Genomic DNA, 19679 nt, shown 5'->3' with positions numbered 1-19679 from the left:
TATAGCCAGTTTAGAACCACTGGTTTAGAGACAGACTTATCTAGCTAACCAACCAAGAGCTTTGCAAAACCCATATCCCAGGACCCTAACACAGAACCGGGGAATTAATCTCTCTATGGACAATTTTTGAAATACACACAGGTGATACACAGCTAGAGTTGAGAATCATGCTAATAAACTCCAGTTCCTTGTGAAGCTAAAATTTTATATTAAGAGCAAGTTAAAGTTCTATTTTTTTTTTTTTACCTTTGACACGATTTTCTTACCTTTGAGATATAGTATTTCAATTTCTACGTCTTCCCAGTTTTATTTTTCATACACACACACACACACACACACACACACACATTTCCCCCTTGTTTTATTGAGTTTTCATATTACCTCAAATCCTTTTTTGGAATACGGTCAGATATAAACAGAGAAAAAAAAATTATGAATACATTGTTCTATTTGTTGAGAATAGGGTTTCTCAACCTGAGTACTAATGACACTGGAGCACCAGAGAATTCTTTGTTGAGCATTCGAGGTTATTAGCAGCATTCCTGTCCTTTCCCCACTAGATGCCAGTAGTGTGTTCCTGGTTGTGACAATCAAAAATAACTCTTGTCGTTGTCGAGTGTTCTTTGGGGGGCAAAATTGCCCCAGGTTGAGAACTACTGATTTAAAGATTGATTTCCAGTGCTTGACCAGAAAAACAAAAAAAGTCCAGCAAACACTAAGTCCATCCAGCATTTACTATTATTAATTCATATCTTTTGCTTCTTAATGGAGATTCTCCCTTAAAGCCATTAAAGCGCTCACTTATTCTTTCATGAGAAGTTTTGCTTATCTGTTGAAAGTGACAAAACTGAAAGATACTATTACCAAACAACTCTGAAACAGCCATTCTGGTTTTTGTGAACTGAAATCATGTAGATTTAAATTGCCCTATGCTGGACAAGGTATTTTGTTACTGCATTTCGTAATTTTATGTACATCCTTGTAACATATGGGAAAGCAAGCCAGAGTTGTCTAAACAATGAGAATTTTCTATACATGTAATGGCAAGGGTGATTTCAGCATTTCAGGGTAAGCAAAGAAATAAACCCTATCAATGATAGACCAAACGTAGCCTCTTGGTGGCACTGTTTATTTTTATAAAAATGATACCTCAGCTTCAGAAGATGCAGCCCTCGATGCATTATGCTTTTCAGAATATGTAGTTTAAGTTCAGTGAAATAAGCCATTTTCAAGAGGATGCAGTTTCCATAGAAAGATCGTGGCACTGTCTCTCTAACAGACTGTGATAACTGGATCCACACAATTTGTTTTAGGTCAGGTTGGCGCTAGTAAGGTTTGTAGGCTGGCGGCAGGGTGTAATTACCCAAACAAAAAGACACAGATACAGTATGTCATCCCTGCTAATGACCACAACATTTTCTTGCTCAGTAATCTGTAACAAAAAGCCACATAAACGATCAGGTTGCATTTAAGTGCAGCACTAAAGAAAAACTTGGTGACACAAAAATTATTTCAGCCAATTGAGTAGAAATGACAGAGAATAATACAAAGTTATCTCTCCTAGGGAGATGTGTGTTTGGAATGTCACTAACGGACAGTGCGTGGAGAAGGCCATACTTCCTTACAGGCACACTGCAATTTGTGTAAGTACCTTCACTTCCTTCAGAGCATTTTTGGACTTTCTGGAACTCATTTAGAGCATTTGCTAAGCACACATTTAAAGAAATGACTTTTCTTTGATTTTTATTTTGTCCCTGGAGTAGAATAGTGTCAGTTATCATCTGTTATTTTGTCATTTTTTCTTCCCCAAAAGTGACTGTTCAAGATTGGTTTTTTGTGGGGTTTTTTTGTGTGTGTGTTTTTTTGTTTTTTTGTTTTTTTTCTGATTCATTATTTCAGTATCTTTCTAACATGGACAAATTTGAAAGACAATTTTTAATTTTTTCTTAGTTATACTCACAACACACACATAGAGACACACCCATAGAAAGATTCGCTTTAATGACATGCTATTTAATAAAGCAAAAAAAATTTTTTTCTTCAATTTTAACCTTTTTTGAGTGGATACTTTCATAATTCCTGAACTTCTTATTTATGAAAAGGTAACAGAGAGTATCACTGTACCTTTATAATCATTTCCCAATATTTAGAACAGATTCTGGCTTTTGGTAGATGGACTCCAAGCATACAGGTGAGACATTTGTGTTTTACCAATGGTGCTCATAGTGTTTTTTTGTTTTTTTGTTTTGTTTTTGTTTTTATTTTACTCATTGCTTTTGGCATTGATGACTTGCACTGCAATACTCACAAACTCCTTTCTGGAACCAGAATTTGCCCAGTGAGAGAATTTGTCAAGGGCACAATATATTACTCAATCTTTGATAAAAGCTACTCTCAAAACTTATTTGGCACAAGAATTCCTCACACTTCAAACACTTTTATTTCTTTTTAACGCGTAATAATGTTGCTAGGAGAAGGAACCTGATTTTTTGTTGTTGTTTAATTCTATATAGCACTGTGGAAATTAAACAATTTTGAGCTTTCCATAAATAGGAATAAGATTCTTTCTTCCTAAAAGATCCCCCTTCCTCCAGAAAAATGGTGAATTACAAACGAGATTAAAGTCCCGAATCAGTGCTTCAAAAATATGGAATAACTGAACTAAAAGAAATTTTAATGCTATTCAGTAGCAAGTAAATACTTTAACTGAATAGATACTAAAACTGAAATCTAGAGAAGTCTTCACCATAGCCCAAATTATATTAATTGCTAGTGATAATTAACTTTTTGCTTTGAATTCCATTTTCATAGTATTACCACTGCTCATTCCGGATGACAGGGGAAGGCTGGCTTTTGTGTTGTGGAGAATATCAGGATGTTCTTATCATTGATGCCAAAAGTTTGGGTGTTATTCACACTTTTATATCATCTCAGTCTCCTGATTGGATCAACTGCATGTGCATTGTTCACTCCATGAGAATTCAAGGTAATACTTGGGTGTTATATAATGCTAAGAGAGTGTCTATAAAAATACCACCTTTGAACGATTTGTTAAACAAATGGGTCAGAATTCAGAATACTTCTTTAAGTTTACCTGTTCGTGGGGACAATTCTGTAAGCCAGACCAGGTAAACTGAGAACACCCACGCCAGTGGTTCCAGTCATTAGAGAGTCAGCAAGAGGTCAAGATGAAATGAAAAGAGGAGACGGTTTCCATGACCGAGTTCATTGGTACACTTCAAGAGTGACAAGAAGGCATCTGTTGTGGATTAATAAGACTCTTGGAACTGTTGCCTTGCTGTGTCTTCTGCGTGTAGTAGAGAATTCAGATTCTTTTGAGGGAAAGCTGGCTCCTTACTTGTTTCTGAAACAGGAAGGTGTAATATTGACAACATAATGATTTTCAATGTAGTTCTGCTCTTAGTGGTGTTCTTCTAATACATCTGGGTCACTTCGATATTTTAAAACAAATTGAAAACATGATCTAAAATGTTTATTTTTTATAAAAATATAAAAATTAAAAAACCCAAGGCTGAATAATTTTAACCTATGTAATCCTGCGTAATCCTTAAATGATTATGCTACAATCTTCCCAGCAACCAGTTATAACAGTGGTCAGCTTATATAGGACTTTTCTTGTTTTTACAGAAGATTCTCTCTTGGTGGTATCAGTAGCGGGTGAGCTCAAAGTCTGGGATCTCTCTTCATCAATCAACAGCATTCAGGTTGGCTTGTGAAACTATTTTTTATTCTCTGAATTCAAACATATTTATTGAAATTTTTTTAATTATAAGGATGTTACCCATTCATTGTTAAGAGTTCAAATAATATTGAGGCACCTGGGTGGCTCAGTTGGTTAAGCATCTGCCTTCAGCTCAGGTCATGATCCCAAGTCCTGGGATTGAGCCCCAGGTAGGACTCCCCACCCAGCAGGGAGTCTGCTTCTCCCTCTCTCCCTCTCCCCTCTGCATCATCCCTGCCACCTCGTGCTGTGTGCATGCCCTCGCTCTCTCCTTCTCTCTCAAATAAATAAATAAAATTTAAAAAAAAGTTCAAATGATGTAGAAGTCTATAAATTTTATCTCCATTTACTTCTCCATCACCCCTCCAAGGGGTGAGCATTGGTAACAATTAGATTGTGTCCTTCCAGTCTGTTGTCAGGGCATATACCAGTATTTTTATTTATACACACACACACACACACACACACACACACACACGTTTCACAGGCACCTGGGCGCACACACACATTGGTTATGTTTTAAAAGAAATAAATAAATCTGTCATAGAGGAATATATTTCCGACCTTGACAGCAGAAAGAAAGATGCCTTTCTTCTGAGTGTATGTGAATGGTTGTAGGGAGATGACTTTGAATGTCTGGGGGGTCATGTGCACTGAGAGTCCAGTACATTTACCTGCCCCCCCACCTTCAGCATCAGGCTACAAGTTAAGGTGGGGGATGAGAAAACAGTCATAGTATTTATGCTGATGATAACATTGTTTCAGCTGCCCCATGCTCTGAACTCTCCTTTGGAATGTCTTGGTTGGGGAAGCCTAGGAATTGTGGTAGCATAATGAACCCAAGAAGCACACACCAGCACTATCAGAAACTAATTGCGAATATAGTATTCTAGGTGTCATATGCTGGCCACTCTTTTGTGTTTTTTTTTTTTTTCAAAGCATTTTATTCATCTTTCTGTTTTAGCAATTAAGGTACTGCAGGTTTTCTCTTCAATATTTTTGTTTTGTTTTGTTTTATCTTTCTGCCATGTCTGAAAATTAGAAACTTACTCGTATCTTTACATTCTCAGAACCCAGCACAATCTCCACTGAATGTTTGTTGAATGATTATATGAGGAATCCTGCTCATGGTTTCCTTTGCAAGTAACTTCTTAGTTCAGAAAACTCAAAAGGAAACTGGGGTAGCTTTTTATAAAAATGATGTGATCTACTTTAGGTGTATATTGGGGCACGTCTTCTCATACAGTCATGAATAAATTACCTAGAACTAGTACTAAAATGTTCTCACTCCTTTTGAAGGAAAAACAAGATGTCTATGAAAAGGAATCCAAATTTCTCAACTCCTTGAACTGCCGGACAATACGATTTTGCACGTATACGGAGAGACTTTTACTGGTGGTATTTTCTAAATGTTGGAAGGTATTATAAAATAACAAAATAAATACCAGTGATATACAAATGTATATACAAATGTAATTTTTTTTTGCTCAATGCAATAATTTTAAGAATTTGATTTAATATGATACAAACTCTATCATAATATCAGAGCATTTTTTTTTTAATCAATTTTCTTCTCCCTGCACTCAGCTGTTTTGCTACTCAGGAGATTATATATCTAAAATAAATCCTAATTTTATTAATAACAAACTATTACGATAGTGATAATTTATCTTTAGATTATTTGTAAAATTAGAACTTTAGAAGTAAAAGTTTAGAACTTTAGGACTAAAGAGAACTGCACTTTAGAACTGCACTTTAGAACTAAAAAGAAAACTAATACTTTTCACCTACATACATTGATTTTATTTTTAGACTTTTTTTCTTTTTCCATTTAGTCACTACATTTATTTTTAAGGAATAGAGTCCTTTCTTGTGAATGTAGTCACTAATATCTCCAATAAGAAAGAAAAACTGAGTCATTATTTCATCCGATGGCATCCCTTTTTTCTTTAATGTTCCATATTAAAGAAACCGACCATAATATAAATACGAAAAAATAGGTACCAGTAAAATATCTTGATACATGAGTCCAGTGTGTCCTGTTATTAATATTTAATATATTGTTGTGTTAACTCTGCCATCTACATGGTCTTGATAAGCATACTTTATCTTTCATCTCATTGGCAGGTTAGATTAGGAGCTTTTGTTAATGTGTGTCATTAATTTTGTATTTTAGGTTTATGATTATTGTGATTTTTCCCTCCTGCGGACTGAAGTTAGCAGAAGTGGGCAGTTTTTTGCTGGAGGAGAAGTGCTTGCTGCTCACAGAATCATCATCTGGACAGAAGATGGTCACAGTTACATCTATCAGCTGCTGAACAGGTGGGCTCAGATGGGAGCGGCATACAAAACATTCAGGTAGAAAATGAACTTTGGAAGGTTTATTATGGAAAACTCCCCGCACGCCGCCCATGATCAAAAACCAGAACAAAACAACTTTGGCACTCGAAGATTTACTCTGGGCTTGGTAGGCTTCAGCCTTTGTATAAAACAGCAGGGGACGAAGGAATGAGATTAACCATGTATAACTTGTACAGCTGGTGCTGGGTTTTCAAAAAGTCACTTGTAATTATTAACCCAACAATTTCTAACTAGAGTTTAGAAACTTGAATGGTACCATCCGGCTTTTGAAAGTGGGAGGAGGAAAAAAAAAAAAAACAACAACAACAAAAAAACGAATAAAGAATCCCAGAGTTCTAAACTCTGCTTTTTATTTTTCTCCATGCAGTGGGCTTTCCAAAAGCATATCTCCTGCTGATGGAAGAGTGCTTAAAGAGACCATTTATCCTCATTTACTGTGCTCTACTTCTGTGCAGGAAAATAAGGTAATGCAAGGGCAGAGTAACTGTCTCAAAACTGTTTCAGTCCGCATCTTAGATAAGTGTTGCATTGTAACAGAGTCGGACTTGAAAAAGTTGAATTGAAGAATCACGGCAAGTATCAATGAGAAAATCAAATCTGTTAATGGGTACTGAAGAGAAAATGTTGCCTTTGAGAAATGTATTTTTTAAAGTCTGATTAAATAATATATATTTATTATAGAAAAATTACCAATGTTAAAAAAGGAGGAATGTAAATTCTTTATTTTGCCACTGTATATATTCACAAGGGGTATTTTTATGTGTTTACGTATTTTAATCAGGAAAATTTCAAATATTTAAAAAGTTACAAGAATAATACAATGATCACTCATCTGCCCTCTCCCTAGATTCCCGAATTGTCAACATTTTGCCATATTTATTCTCTCTTTCTACACACACACACACACACACACACACACATTTTTCACTGACCTTTGGATAAATGACTTGATACAAAGTTATTATCATTTTGATTTGTCTATTCCAATTTTTAAACTTTATCAAATGGTTTACATCCTGCTTTTTTTTAACTCAATATTATCATTTTTTGCATATATTTAGCTCTTCTTCTGAATAAATTTTTTTGCTCAAACAATATATTTGTGATTCCTGGCAGAGCTGAGAATATAATTGTGTATATTTACTTGAATGCATTATATTTCTAACACTCTATGAAGCCTGAACATTTAATGTTATTTTATTTTAGTAATGCTAACCAAAATGAGGTTTTTGTTGTTGTTGTTGTTGTTGTTGTTAACCTATGGACCTGGTCATCAGTTAATTATCCAAAGAAGTATTTTGTGGAGAATGGAGGAGTTTTGGATTACTGATGTGTCAACCAAGGAAGCATGTTATTTTTTACAAGTGAGGGTTTGTTTAATTAGGTAGCATTGCTGTTGGAGATCCTGTGGTTCCGTGATTGTCCCTTTAACATATCTGTAAGGTTTTGTTGCAAAAACTTGATTAAGCAGGTGCCCTCAAGAAAGCAAAACTCTAAGTGACACCGAGGTATAGGCAAACTTTAGAATTGTGGCATCGGTCGCTATTTCTAAAATCATTTGTCAGTGGCAATCAAGTCTTGTTTTGCTTTGGTCATAAAAGCAGTATTGTGGCTTACTCAGAGAAGCATTTTTAGTTATTTTTTTAAAGGACCTGCCTGCCCATTCTTTTAGTTCCAGAATGCATTTCTTATAAGGCAGTTTTCCCTAGAGGCTAAAATATGAGTAGTGTCCTTTAAGAGCTTCTAGTTGACTCCAAATATCAATGCTATACACAGCTATGCAGAAAAAGTACAGCAATAACAAATTAACTTAAAAATACTAATCTTAGGGGAAGCCATCTTATTTTGTTCCTCAAAATGTAAAGACGTAGATTTATGGGTCTTCTATCAACAATTCTTGTTTAGACAACCATTTCTTTATCTTAAAAGTGGTAAGTACTTAAAAGCCAGTGAAATGTGAGACTAGAATAATCAGAATCTTAAAGAAGCTGGTCTGGGGGCCCTTGCATGACTCAGTGGGTTAAAGCCTCTGCCATTGGCTCAGGTCGTGGTCTCAGGGTCCTGGGATTGAGCCCAGTATCGGGCTCTCTGCTCAGCGGGGAGCCTGCTTCCCCCCGCCTCTCTGCCTGCTTGTGATCTCTGTCTGTTAAATAGATAAATAAAATCTTAAAAAAAAAAAAAAAGAAGAAGAAGAAGAAGCTGGTCTGCCCATCCTTATGCCATTGCTTGCCCTTTGTCTAGCCAAGAAATTGAAGTCTGACATTATTCTCCTTATTCAAAGTATCCCCAATTTTCACTAAATATAAGACTTCTGAGTCTCTCCTGCAGTTAGAAGGTTAACAATTTGTTGGCGGCAGGGAGTCAAGTTTGATAGGTACAATGAGTTTAGAAAAGGGGATTCTATAGATATGTAGTATTAACCAGACTCTTCTTTTGGAAATGATACCAGAGAATTAAATCTCAATGTTTGACAGTAGCGGGTTTTCAGAATTAACATTTGTGGTGCTAGGAACCTGTCTGCTGATGGAATTGTAGTAACAAAATGAGACTTCCCCTTCCTTTCAGGAGTTTGTGAGAGTCTCCCTAGCTTCAAACCACAGCTGATGATCACTGAGACCTGTGACAGGCGTCCGGGTTGTTGAGATGAGGTACTGGGCTTTCCAGGGTCTTGACTATGGAGTTACTCTGCAGTGCTGCGGTGGGAGTAGCTGGGATAGAAACAGCCTGAGGCTCGCAGACAAGGAATATGGGTGCATGAACTAAGAGTAATAACAACGATAACGATGTTGGGTAACTTTTTGTCCGAGGCCTTATTATTGTCAAACAGACAGACTCCTTCATTTACATGCATTCCCACCATGACCTCACTTTGAAATGGATGTTCAGAGAGGATAATTCCTAGGATTTGAACTTGTTTTGTCCAGAGTCTGGCCATGGGACTTTGGAGCAAGTTTCTCAGTTGTCCTGAAAAGTGGGTAATAAGAATGGTTAATATTCACTGAGTATGTACCAAAGGTATGGCACCATTCTAAGCGTCTCACCTTTAGCAACTCATTAATCCTGACAGCAATCCCATATAATAGGTGCTTTTATTAGCCTTCTTTCATAGTTAGGGAGAATGAGACACAGAGAGATTAAGTGAATTGTCTAAATCAAGTAATTGGCTCTTTTAATAGAGTTAGTATGTGCTAAACCAAGATTTGAATTCAGGCAGTTAACTCAAGAGAACTCACTCTTAAAGACTATTTTATTACCTCTTGGAGGTACTCCCTCTCGGACGATGAGTGCTTCTTGGGATGTGTATGGGGTACCGTGATGAAAAATTGGAATTCATATGGTGAGGGGCTCTGAGGAGGTTTTCAGGTGAATAACAGAACTGGAGAAAGAAACTCTGGGAAGGTTGAGAGCGGAAGTGACAAGGAATGGGTGTGAGCATGTGAGGGCAGAGGGGATGACAACAGCCCGGGAGTGTGAGCCACAGGGGCAGTGCCCCGAGCTGGGAGGGCAGATGCCTGCTGCCTGTGACCAACCTGAGTAACTGGGCTCCCTCTCTGGAGCTTCTTTCTTATATCAAAAGCCTGAGGGAGTTGGACTAGTCATTGCTAAGGTTCCTCAAGGTCAAGGGTGCCTAAGAAGCCAGTTTACCCAAATTTTATCAACAGCATTTCTAACACCCACCAAAGTGATAGCCTGAGAAGTAAAAGACTCCAAAGTGCCTTCTGAATCTTAAAAAAAAAAAAAAAAAAAAGAAAGAAAGAAAGAAAGAAAGAAAAAAAGAAAAAGATTTATTCAGAGAACTGACTTCATAGGAACCGTTCCGCAACACATTCATTTTGGTAGACAATAGAGGATTACAAGTCTTGCTTGCATGGTCTTGGATTCCTTTCTTTTCCTCTTCCTGCCTTGGTTTTCTTATCTCCTCAATAGGAATAATAATAATGTTTACTTACTTTGTAGCTTTGTTGTGAGGATTAAATACAGCAGTGTTTTGACCTTTATTATTCTCTACAGATATATTATAGAATTTTTCCAATAATACTTCAAAGTCCTGACCTTCAAGCCTATTTTTTGACTAGGAACTATCACTTTCCTAGACTTCTTTAATTCTAGCACCAGCAGTTGGCTTTCTTTCCAGGGTGCCTTTTATTTGTAGATCAAAAGAAGGGTTTGTTTTTGTTTTTATAATCACTTAATCATTTTGATCCCTTGTGCAGAATCTCTGTATGCAAGTCTGCCCAAAGAACATGTATACTGCACCAAAGTACTAGAAAGATTCTAGACTCCTTCACTAGTAAATGCATATCTTCAAGAACTCTGGTGCCCACTATTCATACTTTACCTCAGCAAAGTTATAACTCTATGTGCATAAATATACAACATATATTAATATAAACTATGACTATATTTATATTAATATAATATTTGTTTCTTTGTTTACTTATTTATTTATATGTTATGGACTCATTTTTATGTGTGCCCACTTAGGTATTTATAATCAAATATATTAAATCTGAAAAATAGCCAGAAGAAAGTAGAGAGCATATTAATAAGACAAAATTACCATACAAGCATTAGTTGTTGCTATTTTAATTGACAACTGGAACACAAGGGGCCATGAAGAAATCAGGCCTCCTTAGTGGGCAGTAGAATATGGTCATGAAGACATGGACTCTTGAGTCAAAATTATTGGACTTCAAAGCAGGATGCCATCTGTATTACTTTGAGTAAATCAGTGTCTTCACTCCCAGTTTATTCATCTGTGAACTGGAGACAATGATAGTACCAACTCTACAGTATTAGTGTAAGGATTATTTAGTTGAATGGATGGAAAGCCCCTAACAATATGGGTCATACATACACAGAACATGTTCAGTAAATGTTAAATATTCTTATTAACTCTCAGAAGTCTAGCTGATAATTTTGCTTCTATTTTATAAAAACTTTTTGTCTTGAGTAAGAGATTATTTCACTTAAATTACTTGGAATTCTTGAAAGACCAGGAAACAAATGGAGTCAGTTTTGTTACTCTATGAAGTCTTATCCCTCCATGTTAAACCAGTGGTTGTCATTTTATGTTTAAATGATTTTTCTACAAAGAAGCTAACTTTTTTTTTTTTTTTTTTTTGGACCAGAGCCTTTCCTTTGTTATGGGCTATGTGAATGAACGGAAAGAGCCTTTTTATAAGGTACTTTTCTCTGGAGAAGTCTCAGGAAGAATTACTTTGTGGCATATCCCTGATGTTCCTGTATCCAAGTTTGATGGTTCTCCTAGAGGTAAGACAATTTCCCATCTACTTCTAATCTCATGTCTTCTGAGAACGAATTCATAATTAATTCAGTGTTTTTCTCATTTGAGTTGCACGAGGCTACAAATAAGACAAATTTTCTCATGTACCACTATGCATTAGAGTCAACACAAAGGTTGGTATAAACGCTTTTTGTTTTTGTTTTTGTTTTTGCTTTTAGAAAGAGAGTGGGAGGGGCAGAGGGAGACAGAGAGACAGAGAGAGAGAATACCAAACAGGCTCCACACCCAGTGTAGAGCCCAACTAGAGCTTCATCTCAGACCTTGATCTCAGACCTTGATCTCATGACCCTAAGACCATGACCGGAGCCAAAATCAAGAGTCAGGCGCTTAACCCACTGAGCAGTTAAGAGTTGGATGCTTAACTGACTGAGACACCCAGGCACCCCAAACATGATGTTCAAAGATCTTGTACAATAATACAACCAATATAATTCAAATTAACATCAACTTCACAGGAATTCTGTTTTACTGAAATGAAATGAATGCTTGCAATATCACTGTAGGATAGGCTGATACACCATACTCGTTTTTGAATTTGTCATGCCCATATCCTGTACCTTTTCAACCAATTTCTCTATTGGTATTATTATGGCTGCTTGGAACTATAGGCACAGATATAAACTTGGCCACTAAAACATTTAACATTTGCTTATTTTAATTTTTCTTAGAATACAAAATTGAGATTATTCGAGTAAACATTATTGTGGAGAACCTTCAAACTCCTGAGACCATGTATCCCAAATTGAGGAACACTGTCTTACTCTTTTTCCCTTTTTCCCCAAATCATTAAGTCATGCCTGTTAACGCTTGACTGGGGCACGGCAGAAACAAGGTCCTCAATACTTGAATTTCTAAGCCCAAGTTTCCACTGTTTAACAAATTCACTGGTATAACTTTTAGTGTCTTTGTCCCAAATGTTTTCAAAATGGTTCATGTTAGTCCTAGGTTAATAAGAAATGGATCAAAAAATAGATGTAGAACTTGGTACAATGTATGCAGAAGTTTCTCACAAGTTCAATTTTAAGAGTTAAAATAATACCACGCCCCTGCTGAGGCCACCTGAGGGTGAGCCTAGGATTTCTCACGTAGGTTCCACTGCCAGCAGCAGAATTAAGTAAGCATCTACTTAATCTTCTTTATAATTAGAACCACAAATATCTATGACAGCACTCGGTGCTTGTCTCAGGTTTGGGCTCTAGGTTTTCACAGTCACTATGGCATGTGTGCTGCAAGGCCAGGGGTCTCTTTCATAGAGAGATAAGTTGGCTTTGACTTGCCCTCTTTGCTCCTGAATCCAAGCTTCTCTCCCTTTCTGAGCTTACATGAGGCCCAGTTCAAATGGTTGGGTGGCAAGCTATGCAAAATGATAACCCGTGTTCTTGGTACTAACAGATAATTTCCTGGGGGTCTAGTATGATTTTGAGATATTCATACTCTTGATATTTAAAGAATACATTTCTTCCATTTTCCTCACATAACTAATAGACCCCCAATTTTCCTTCTTAATGTTGCTGAGACACATAGAGAACCTGTGACATTGGATCACCATTGTACATCACTGCAAGACTTTCTCAGTTCTGTTCAGTTGACTTAAGTCTAAAATGAATGCACCTAAAATGAATACACACCTATTCTTCTGAGGCTCCTTGAAGGACAGACGACCAATGAAATAGCATTTGGAATAAAGGCAGCAGATGACAGGAGAACTCTTCTGTGGGTGGCCAAGCCACTGTTAAGATGGAGAAAGAACCTCTAGGTACCCCCAAGGGATGATACCTTGAGAACATTTTCATTATCAGTGTTGAATTTATAAACCCAAATTTCCCTTTTTTGTGTGTTTTCCTTTTAGAAATACCCATCACGGCCACCTGGACCCTTCAAGATAATTTTGATAAGCATCATATCATGTCACAAAGTATTATTGACCGTGTCTCTGGGACTGGAACAGTGGGAGTCACTTCATCAGAGTATGTTCCAAGTCTTGATAAACTAATATGTGGCTGTGAAGACGGGACAATTTTCATTACACAGGCTTTGAATGCTGCCAAAGCAGGACTTCTAGAAGGCGGTTCTTTATTAAAAGGTCGTTGAATTTTATTTAACCCTATTTATTTAATTTACTTAAGCTTCAACTTTAACAAGCTGTACTAAGAAGATTGCCAAGCTTAGAAAATTTGCTGACATTTGCTAATTAATGTGTACATATTTTAATATTTAAGTAAAAACATCTAGTTTTTTTAAGTCAAGGTTATACAATGAGAAATATGTTTCTCTTCTTCCTTGATCTTCCAGCTCCCTTCAACAAAGGCAACTGCTAATAAGTTTCTTTATACCCTCCTTGAAATTTTCTGTGCATATACAAATACATACCAACATAGCAATATGCATTCTTTTAATAATACTATACAAATAGAGGCACAGTTTATATACTTTACTGAAATCTCCTAAAACGTGTCTTAATAAAATATTTTGGAACACATTCTCTATGAGTTCCACGTTCCACACCCACATTCTCTATGAGTACCATTTAAATAACTAATAATAATCAAATTTTAATTTTTAAAAAATCTCCCGTTAATGGGTATTTCATTTTTTCTAGTCTTTGGCTACTGGAGGCAATGCTGAATTTACCATCTTTGCACATACATGTGGGGATAGCTATAGTATTAATTCTCAGGAGTAGAATTACTGGATCAACAATGAGTATTTTTAATTTTGAAAATATATCTAATATTGTTCTCTGTATATGTGTGTCCACTAACAGCCTATAAAAATGCCTTTTTCCTCACACCTGAGCCAACTTTGTGTGCTATTAAACTTTTTAGTATTTGCCAATTAGGAGAAAATGGTATCTTCCTGTTCTAATTTTTTATTTTTTTATTAATGAAATGTAAATATGCTCTTAAACATTTTTGTGCATTGCATCAGTGAATACCTATTAAATACTGTTGTGCGGTAAGTTGTCTCATGTAAAGGAAGGAATATACAGGAAGCGATTGAGATTTGGGGATGTGTAGATACGTCTAGTATTTTTTAATGCATGGATCCTACTAGACTGCAAGGTCCTTAAGAGTAAAAGTCAAATCTCACCTTTTAAGACACATCTTGTTACTGTTCTCAGCTTACTTTGGCTACTTACTAAATGTTACTCTCTTATATTCAGTGATTACCTAAGAGAGAGGAGTGAAAGCAACGAACAGAGGACAGGTCATATACTGCTACACAGCTCAATGGCTGCTATGAAAAGTTAGTGAAAATCTTAAGACTGTAGTACTTTTTATCTAGGCCGTTTTTTTCTTATCTATAAAACCAGCACCAACCTACATTTGACTGGAGCATTTTAATTAATATTCATCTTGGTTTGCTTAGGGATGTAAAGTGAGGATGTCCCTCACGGAATAGAAATAACTAATGATTCTTTAAAGGAAGTAATAATGATTCTTTGGGACTCTTTTTCAATTTGAGTAAAGAAGGTTTGTGGTCTATGGTTTTCTTTTCTTTTCTTTTTTTTTTTTTTTTTTTTTTTTTTTTGTAAGTTTTAGCTAATGATAATATAAGAAGCAGTATGAGAACTGGGCGTCAGTAGCCCTGTGTTCTAGTACAAGTATGGTATGCAATGCCCACATTCCCACCAAGTTCCACACACCAGTCTTGTGTGAAGTAAGTGCTATTATTATTCCAAGTTTTTCATGCACAGTACCTGTGACTTAGAGGGGAAAAGCAATTTGTCATGGTGACCCACCTGGTAAGGGACATACCTAGAAGACTAAAGCTGGATTCATGTAAGAGCAGAACTCTGCTCTCAAACATTATGCTGTGCTTTTTTACACTTGTATTCCGGTTGCTTAACTTTTCTGCACCTCCGGTACTTTTTCTGTAAAACACAGAGATTGAACAAAGTGATTTCTAATATTTTTTAAGGCAGAAAGTGTTCTGTGAAACTTTGCTTTTCTTTTATACTAGCCTTGGTTATGCGTATTGAAAGGGCAGCAGTGAAGTCCTGAGATGAATTTTTGTAGAAGCAAAATGTATGAATTGTTCGTTCTTTTGAAGTATCCTTTGCTGTTTGATGGCCCTGGAATTGGTGCTAGCTAATTTTGGTGCTTGTTAACTTGCTAGCTAAACTAACGTTGGTGCTAGCTAACTTGCTAACATCCTTAAAGAATGGGCAGACTTCGAACAGTCTTCATCAAAAGCTTGACCTAGCTTATGAGGACGTTCTTGCCTTTTGAGATGGCCCAAGGGTTGTTCATTCGTTTGTTTGTTTGTTTTTTAACCAACTGCCTACCTTTAATTATTTATATATATTTTTTGCATTTATATTTTATAAAAGAAAATGTTAGCGCTATTTCTTGAGCAAAATATTTTTTTTTTTATTAGTTGCTGTTTGATTGTTTTCCAGAGTCCCTTCCTTACAAAGTTCTCAAAGGCCATCACCAAAGTGTTACTTCATTACTTTATCCACATGGTCTCTCTTCAAAATTAGACCAAAGCTGGCTTGTGTCTGGGGATCAGGACTCATGTGTCATCTTGTGGAATATCTTTACTGAAGAAATTTTGCATAAATTCTTTTTGGAAGCTGGTCCAGTAACAAGTCTTTTGATGTCACCAGATAATTTCAGAGTAAGTTAAGACAAAGAGTAAATCATACCATAAATTGAAAAGTTATATATAACATTACAGAATATTTTTAAAAAATTGGGGAAATTAACCCATATTCCCACAGAAAAAAGTTCTATGTATGCATAATACAACTGGATAATTTTTATGAATTCCTTTCTAATTTTTATATGCATTACTATTATTACATTTTATGCAGGCAAGTTGATTCTCAATCAAAGATTTTGTGTTTACAAAAACCAGTTAATTCTTTTACTTTTTTTCCCCCTAATTTTATATCTTAATCTTAATGGAATTTTCTTTTTTATTTTTTAAATAATTTTTAAATAAAAGTAATAAACAGTCAATGTAGAAATAATTCAAATGTATAGGAATCTATAAATTAGAAAATAACATTTGCCTTGAATAATTTACTTTTACTTGAATAATATACTTTTATAATAATAGTTTATATTTTCTTTTTCTTAAATTGATTTTTGTTTGCTCTTTCATTTGTTTAACAAATTTCTGAGCATCTACCTTGTGCAAGACAAAAGGAAATACTTTCAGATATAATTTTCACATGTCATATAAACTTAATTTCAGCTTCCGCAAAGCTGACATCTTTGTTAAAATAATGAACAATCAACTTCTGATTTTCCTGAGTTTGTCAGTTGATTGACTTGTCAAAAGTATTTCTCTGTAATAATAACATAAAAAAAAATCAGTTGCAAGGTAAACTCAGAGAAAACTTACACTGTATTTTTGTAATAAGACATAATGAAAGAAATACTTCAGTAACACAAATGATGAAACAAATCAGTGGAACCAAGTGAAGAGACTAAAAAAAGGCTTCCATATGGTGATTTGGGATACTTTGATATGTCTTTTATTCCTGAAGTTCCTCCTGTTTTTTAAATCTTTTTTTCTTTCCCCTCAAAGCTCTAGGACAATAGTCAAATCCTGACCTCTTTTACTTCTGCCTCAGTCATAAATGACTTAACTCCAAACCAAACCAAATAAAAAAGGAGTTTTTTGAAAGGGCATAAGAGGCAATATTTTAGACATACGAAACAAACCACTACAGCAAGGGCCCCGTGGAATTTGATCTTAAATTCAGGAACGAAGGTTACTTACTCTTCAAGTCCCCTACATCAAGAGTCTATTTTCTGTGATTTCTCCTTTCTCTTGCTTCTACCTATGACCTCTTTTAGCTTTTCAGTTTCAAATGCATGGAAAAGAGAATCTGATTGACCGAGTGTTGATCTCTACTATATGTCGACCTCTAGCTGTAGGATCTGTGTTCACGTATTACGTGTATGTTCACAAGTTGTATGTATGTGTATGTTTCCTTAAGTACATTGGGCTCTCTGTTCTAGAGGCTGTGGGTTGTGCAGGTTCTCTAAGAGGTAATAATGGGGAGGCAACGCCATCTGCCCTATTCTACAAGTGTAGGCTCCCCATATAGCACACCTGCCATTTTGTGATTTTTTTTCTCCCCTCAGGATTTCTGTAGTCTTCTTAGAATGAATTAGGAAAAATAACTTTCTCCCCAACACCCCACAGAAAGAGGTCAGTAATGGGCACAGGGAGATTCTCAAGGGATCCCAACTGATGCTTTAAACACAGCAGCTGAAATTCTGGCTCACTGCCCTCATGAAAGTAGGAGCATCCACATAGCGAAGGGGTTAGAAAAGAAACAAAGAGGTGGAAAAGCCACTACCCAGCCAGCCCTCCTCCCCTCAGCCACCCCAGCCACCCCCATCACCAGCTGACTAACACAGGGCCCTCTTGGTGAGGCACAGACCTGCCCTGTAAACTCCTCCCAGATTAGCCTTGCAGCACCCAGCGTGGATGGTCTTTGTCCTAAACTGTGTTCAAGGTAACCACATGCTGACTTTTTAAAAAGTATCTTAATCTTTGTCCTGAGAGCCTATTTTTGGTCCTTGTATCTTTGAAGCTGTGCATTCAGTCAGAACTATCTAATGCTTACCTCTTTTAGATTGTGTCTACACTGAGTTTCCCGTTTGGATTAGAATCTGAATAGTTCTGGGAACAGCACCAAATCACATTCTGAGGCTCTAAGTGGAAAATATCAGCTCATGATACCCTTGGGCCTAAGCTTGTGTCTACAAATAGCTTCTTTTTGTGGCAACAAATTAGTTCTGGGGTTTATTTTATTCTGCATTATTTCCAATGGCTGCCTCACTGCCTGAATTTGCTGAGTGACGGTGAAGTCCTTCATTTATCTTATAAGTAGATTTGGCTTGGAATTCTCCTTTTTCACTTGTGTCTCTTGACTTTTCCTAATAAGTTGTTGAATTTCAAATCTACGCCGTATTTAAAGCTCGTGTTCACAGTGTTCTGTGAAGAGATCCTGTAGAAAGCAAAAATGTCCTTTTGTAAATGGTGTTTAAACAAAATATTTTTATGTTATGAGGGGAAAAAATCAGATTTAGTGTTAAGGAAAGCATTTGATTATTTACTTACAAATAATGCCATTTTTTGTGGGGTTTTTTTTCCCCCCAACAGCTAAGAACTGACCAGGTAATTTGCTGTGTGTGCAGTGACCATTCCGTGGCTCTCCTTCACCTTGAGGGAAAGAGGTGTCTCCTTCATGCCCGCAAGCACCTTTTCCCTGTGAGGCTGATAAAATGGCATCCAGTTGAGAATTTTTTAATTGTTGGATGTGCAGATGACTCCGTTTACATCTGGGAAATTGAAACAGGTAAATTGGAATTTTACCCTTTTCATTCTTTCTATATTTATGCATCAAAGCATTTGGCTAGGCAGAGGGTTCCAGAGAACCCTGCTTTAACCTTAGGTTGGGCTGCATTTAATGGCTTCGGTTGAAAGTGTGTGTGGAAAACAAAACACAATGGCCCAAGTCAGATCTTAACCAACTGATGGTTCGCTGACAGAGCAGTGTGCAGGAATGAGCCGGATATTTCTGGAAGCTATAAATAAAAACATAAGTTATCTACGTTAATTATTAACAAGAGAGAAATTTAGTGTCCTACCAGTCTCAAATTATCATTAAATTCTGCCTTCTTCAGCATACTCACCATCTCAGCAACATTTTGAGCTAATTGATGATCAGTAATAATGGAATATAATTAATTACAAAACTCCAAAAAGTTGAGTCAGGGAAACTGAAAACTGAGTGGCTCAATTGAACTTTTGATGTCATAGTGTAGAGAATGTACAGTGTGAACCTTAAAGTTTTCAAAAAAGTTTTACTCTGTAGTTTAAGATTGAGAGTAACACATTTCAGGCAGAAGCTTGGAACTTCTCAAATACAGCAAGGTAATTAATGAATGTGAGTCGGGAGTGCGCCTAAGAGTATATTTTACTGAACCCATTGCATGATTTTTATTGATTAATCAGTGGTGGTTTTATGTTGGATATTATTAACAGACTGGATAGTTTATAGTATGCTAGTTTAGAGTCATACTTCACCAAAATAATTGCTATTTTCTTTACATTTGACTTTGGTGTGTTAATGATGATAACTAATGTGCTGGTGGATGGAGGGTACAGTGTAATTCTGCCTTACATTTGTACCTTGCTTTACAGCTTTGATGGCCTCCCATGTTCATTTCCCCTTAGATTATCACAACTGCTAGGGTGGTGGAAGAGACTTTATTCCCCATCTTATTGATGAGGAAT

At 36.2% G+C, this 19679-nt stretch overlaps 1 protein-coding gene across 1 annotated transcript in view; it reads left to right on the top strand.

The window, feature by feature from the left end:
- LOC111140058 (WD repeat domain 72) overlaps window positions 1–19679 on the top strand; it is a 206877-nt gene that overhangs the window by 9224 nt on the left and 177974 nt on the right. The window contains exons 3-12 of the mRNA XM_022492443.1: window positions 1565–1643; window positions 2812–2986; window positions 3649–3725; window positions 5042–5161; window positions 5919–6064; window positions 6471–6567; window positions 11236–11377; window positions 13261–13494; window positions 15814–16034; window positions 18543–18738. Of these exons, the coding sequence (XP_022348151.1) occupies window positions 1565–1643; window positions 2812–2986; window positions 3649–3725; window positions 5042–5161; window positions 5919–6064; window positions 6471–6567; window positions 11236–11377; window positions 13261–13494; window positions 15814–16034; window positions 18543–18738 (1487 nt within the window). The remainder of the gene's footprint in view (window positions 1–1564; window positions 1644–2811; window positions 2987–3648; window positions 3726–5041; window positions 5162–5918; window positions 6065–6470; window positions 6568–11235; window positions 11378–13260; window positions 13495–15813; window positions 16035–18542; window positions 18739–19679) is intronic.

Source organism: Enhydra lutris, unplaced genomic scaffold, assembly GCF_002288905.1.
Source record: "Enhydra lutris kenyoni isolate GAN:26980312 unplaced genomic scaffold, ASM228890v2 scaffoldscaffold4, whole genome shotgun sequence".
Lineage (NCBI taxonomy): Eukaryota > Metazoa > Chordata > Mammalia > Carnivora > Mustelidae > Enhydra > Enhydra lutris.
This window is presented reverse-complemented; position numbering and strand designations above follow the sequence as displayed.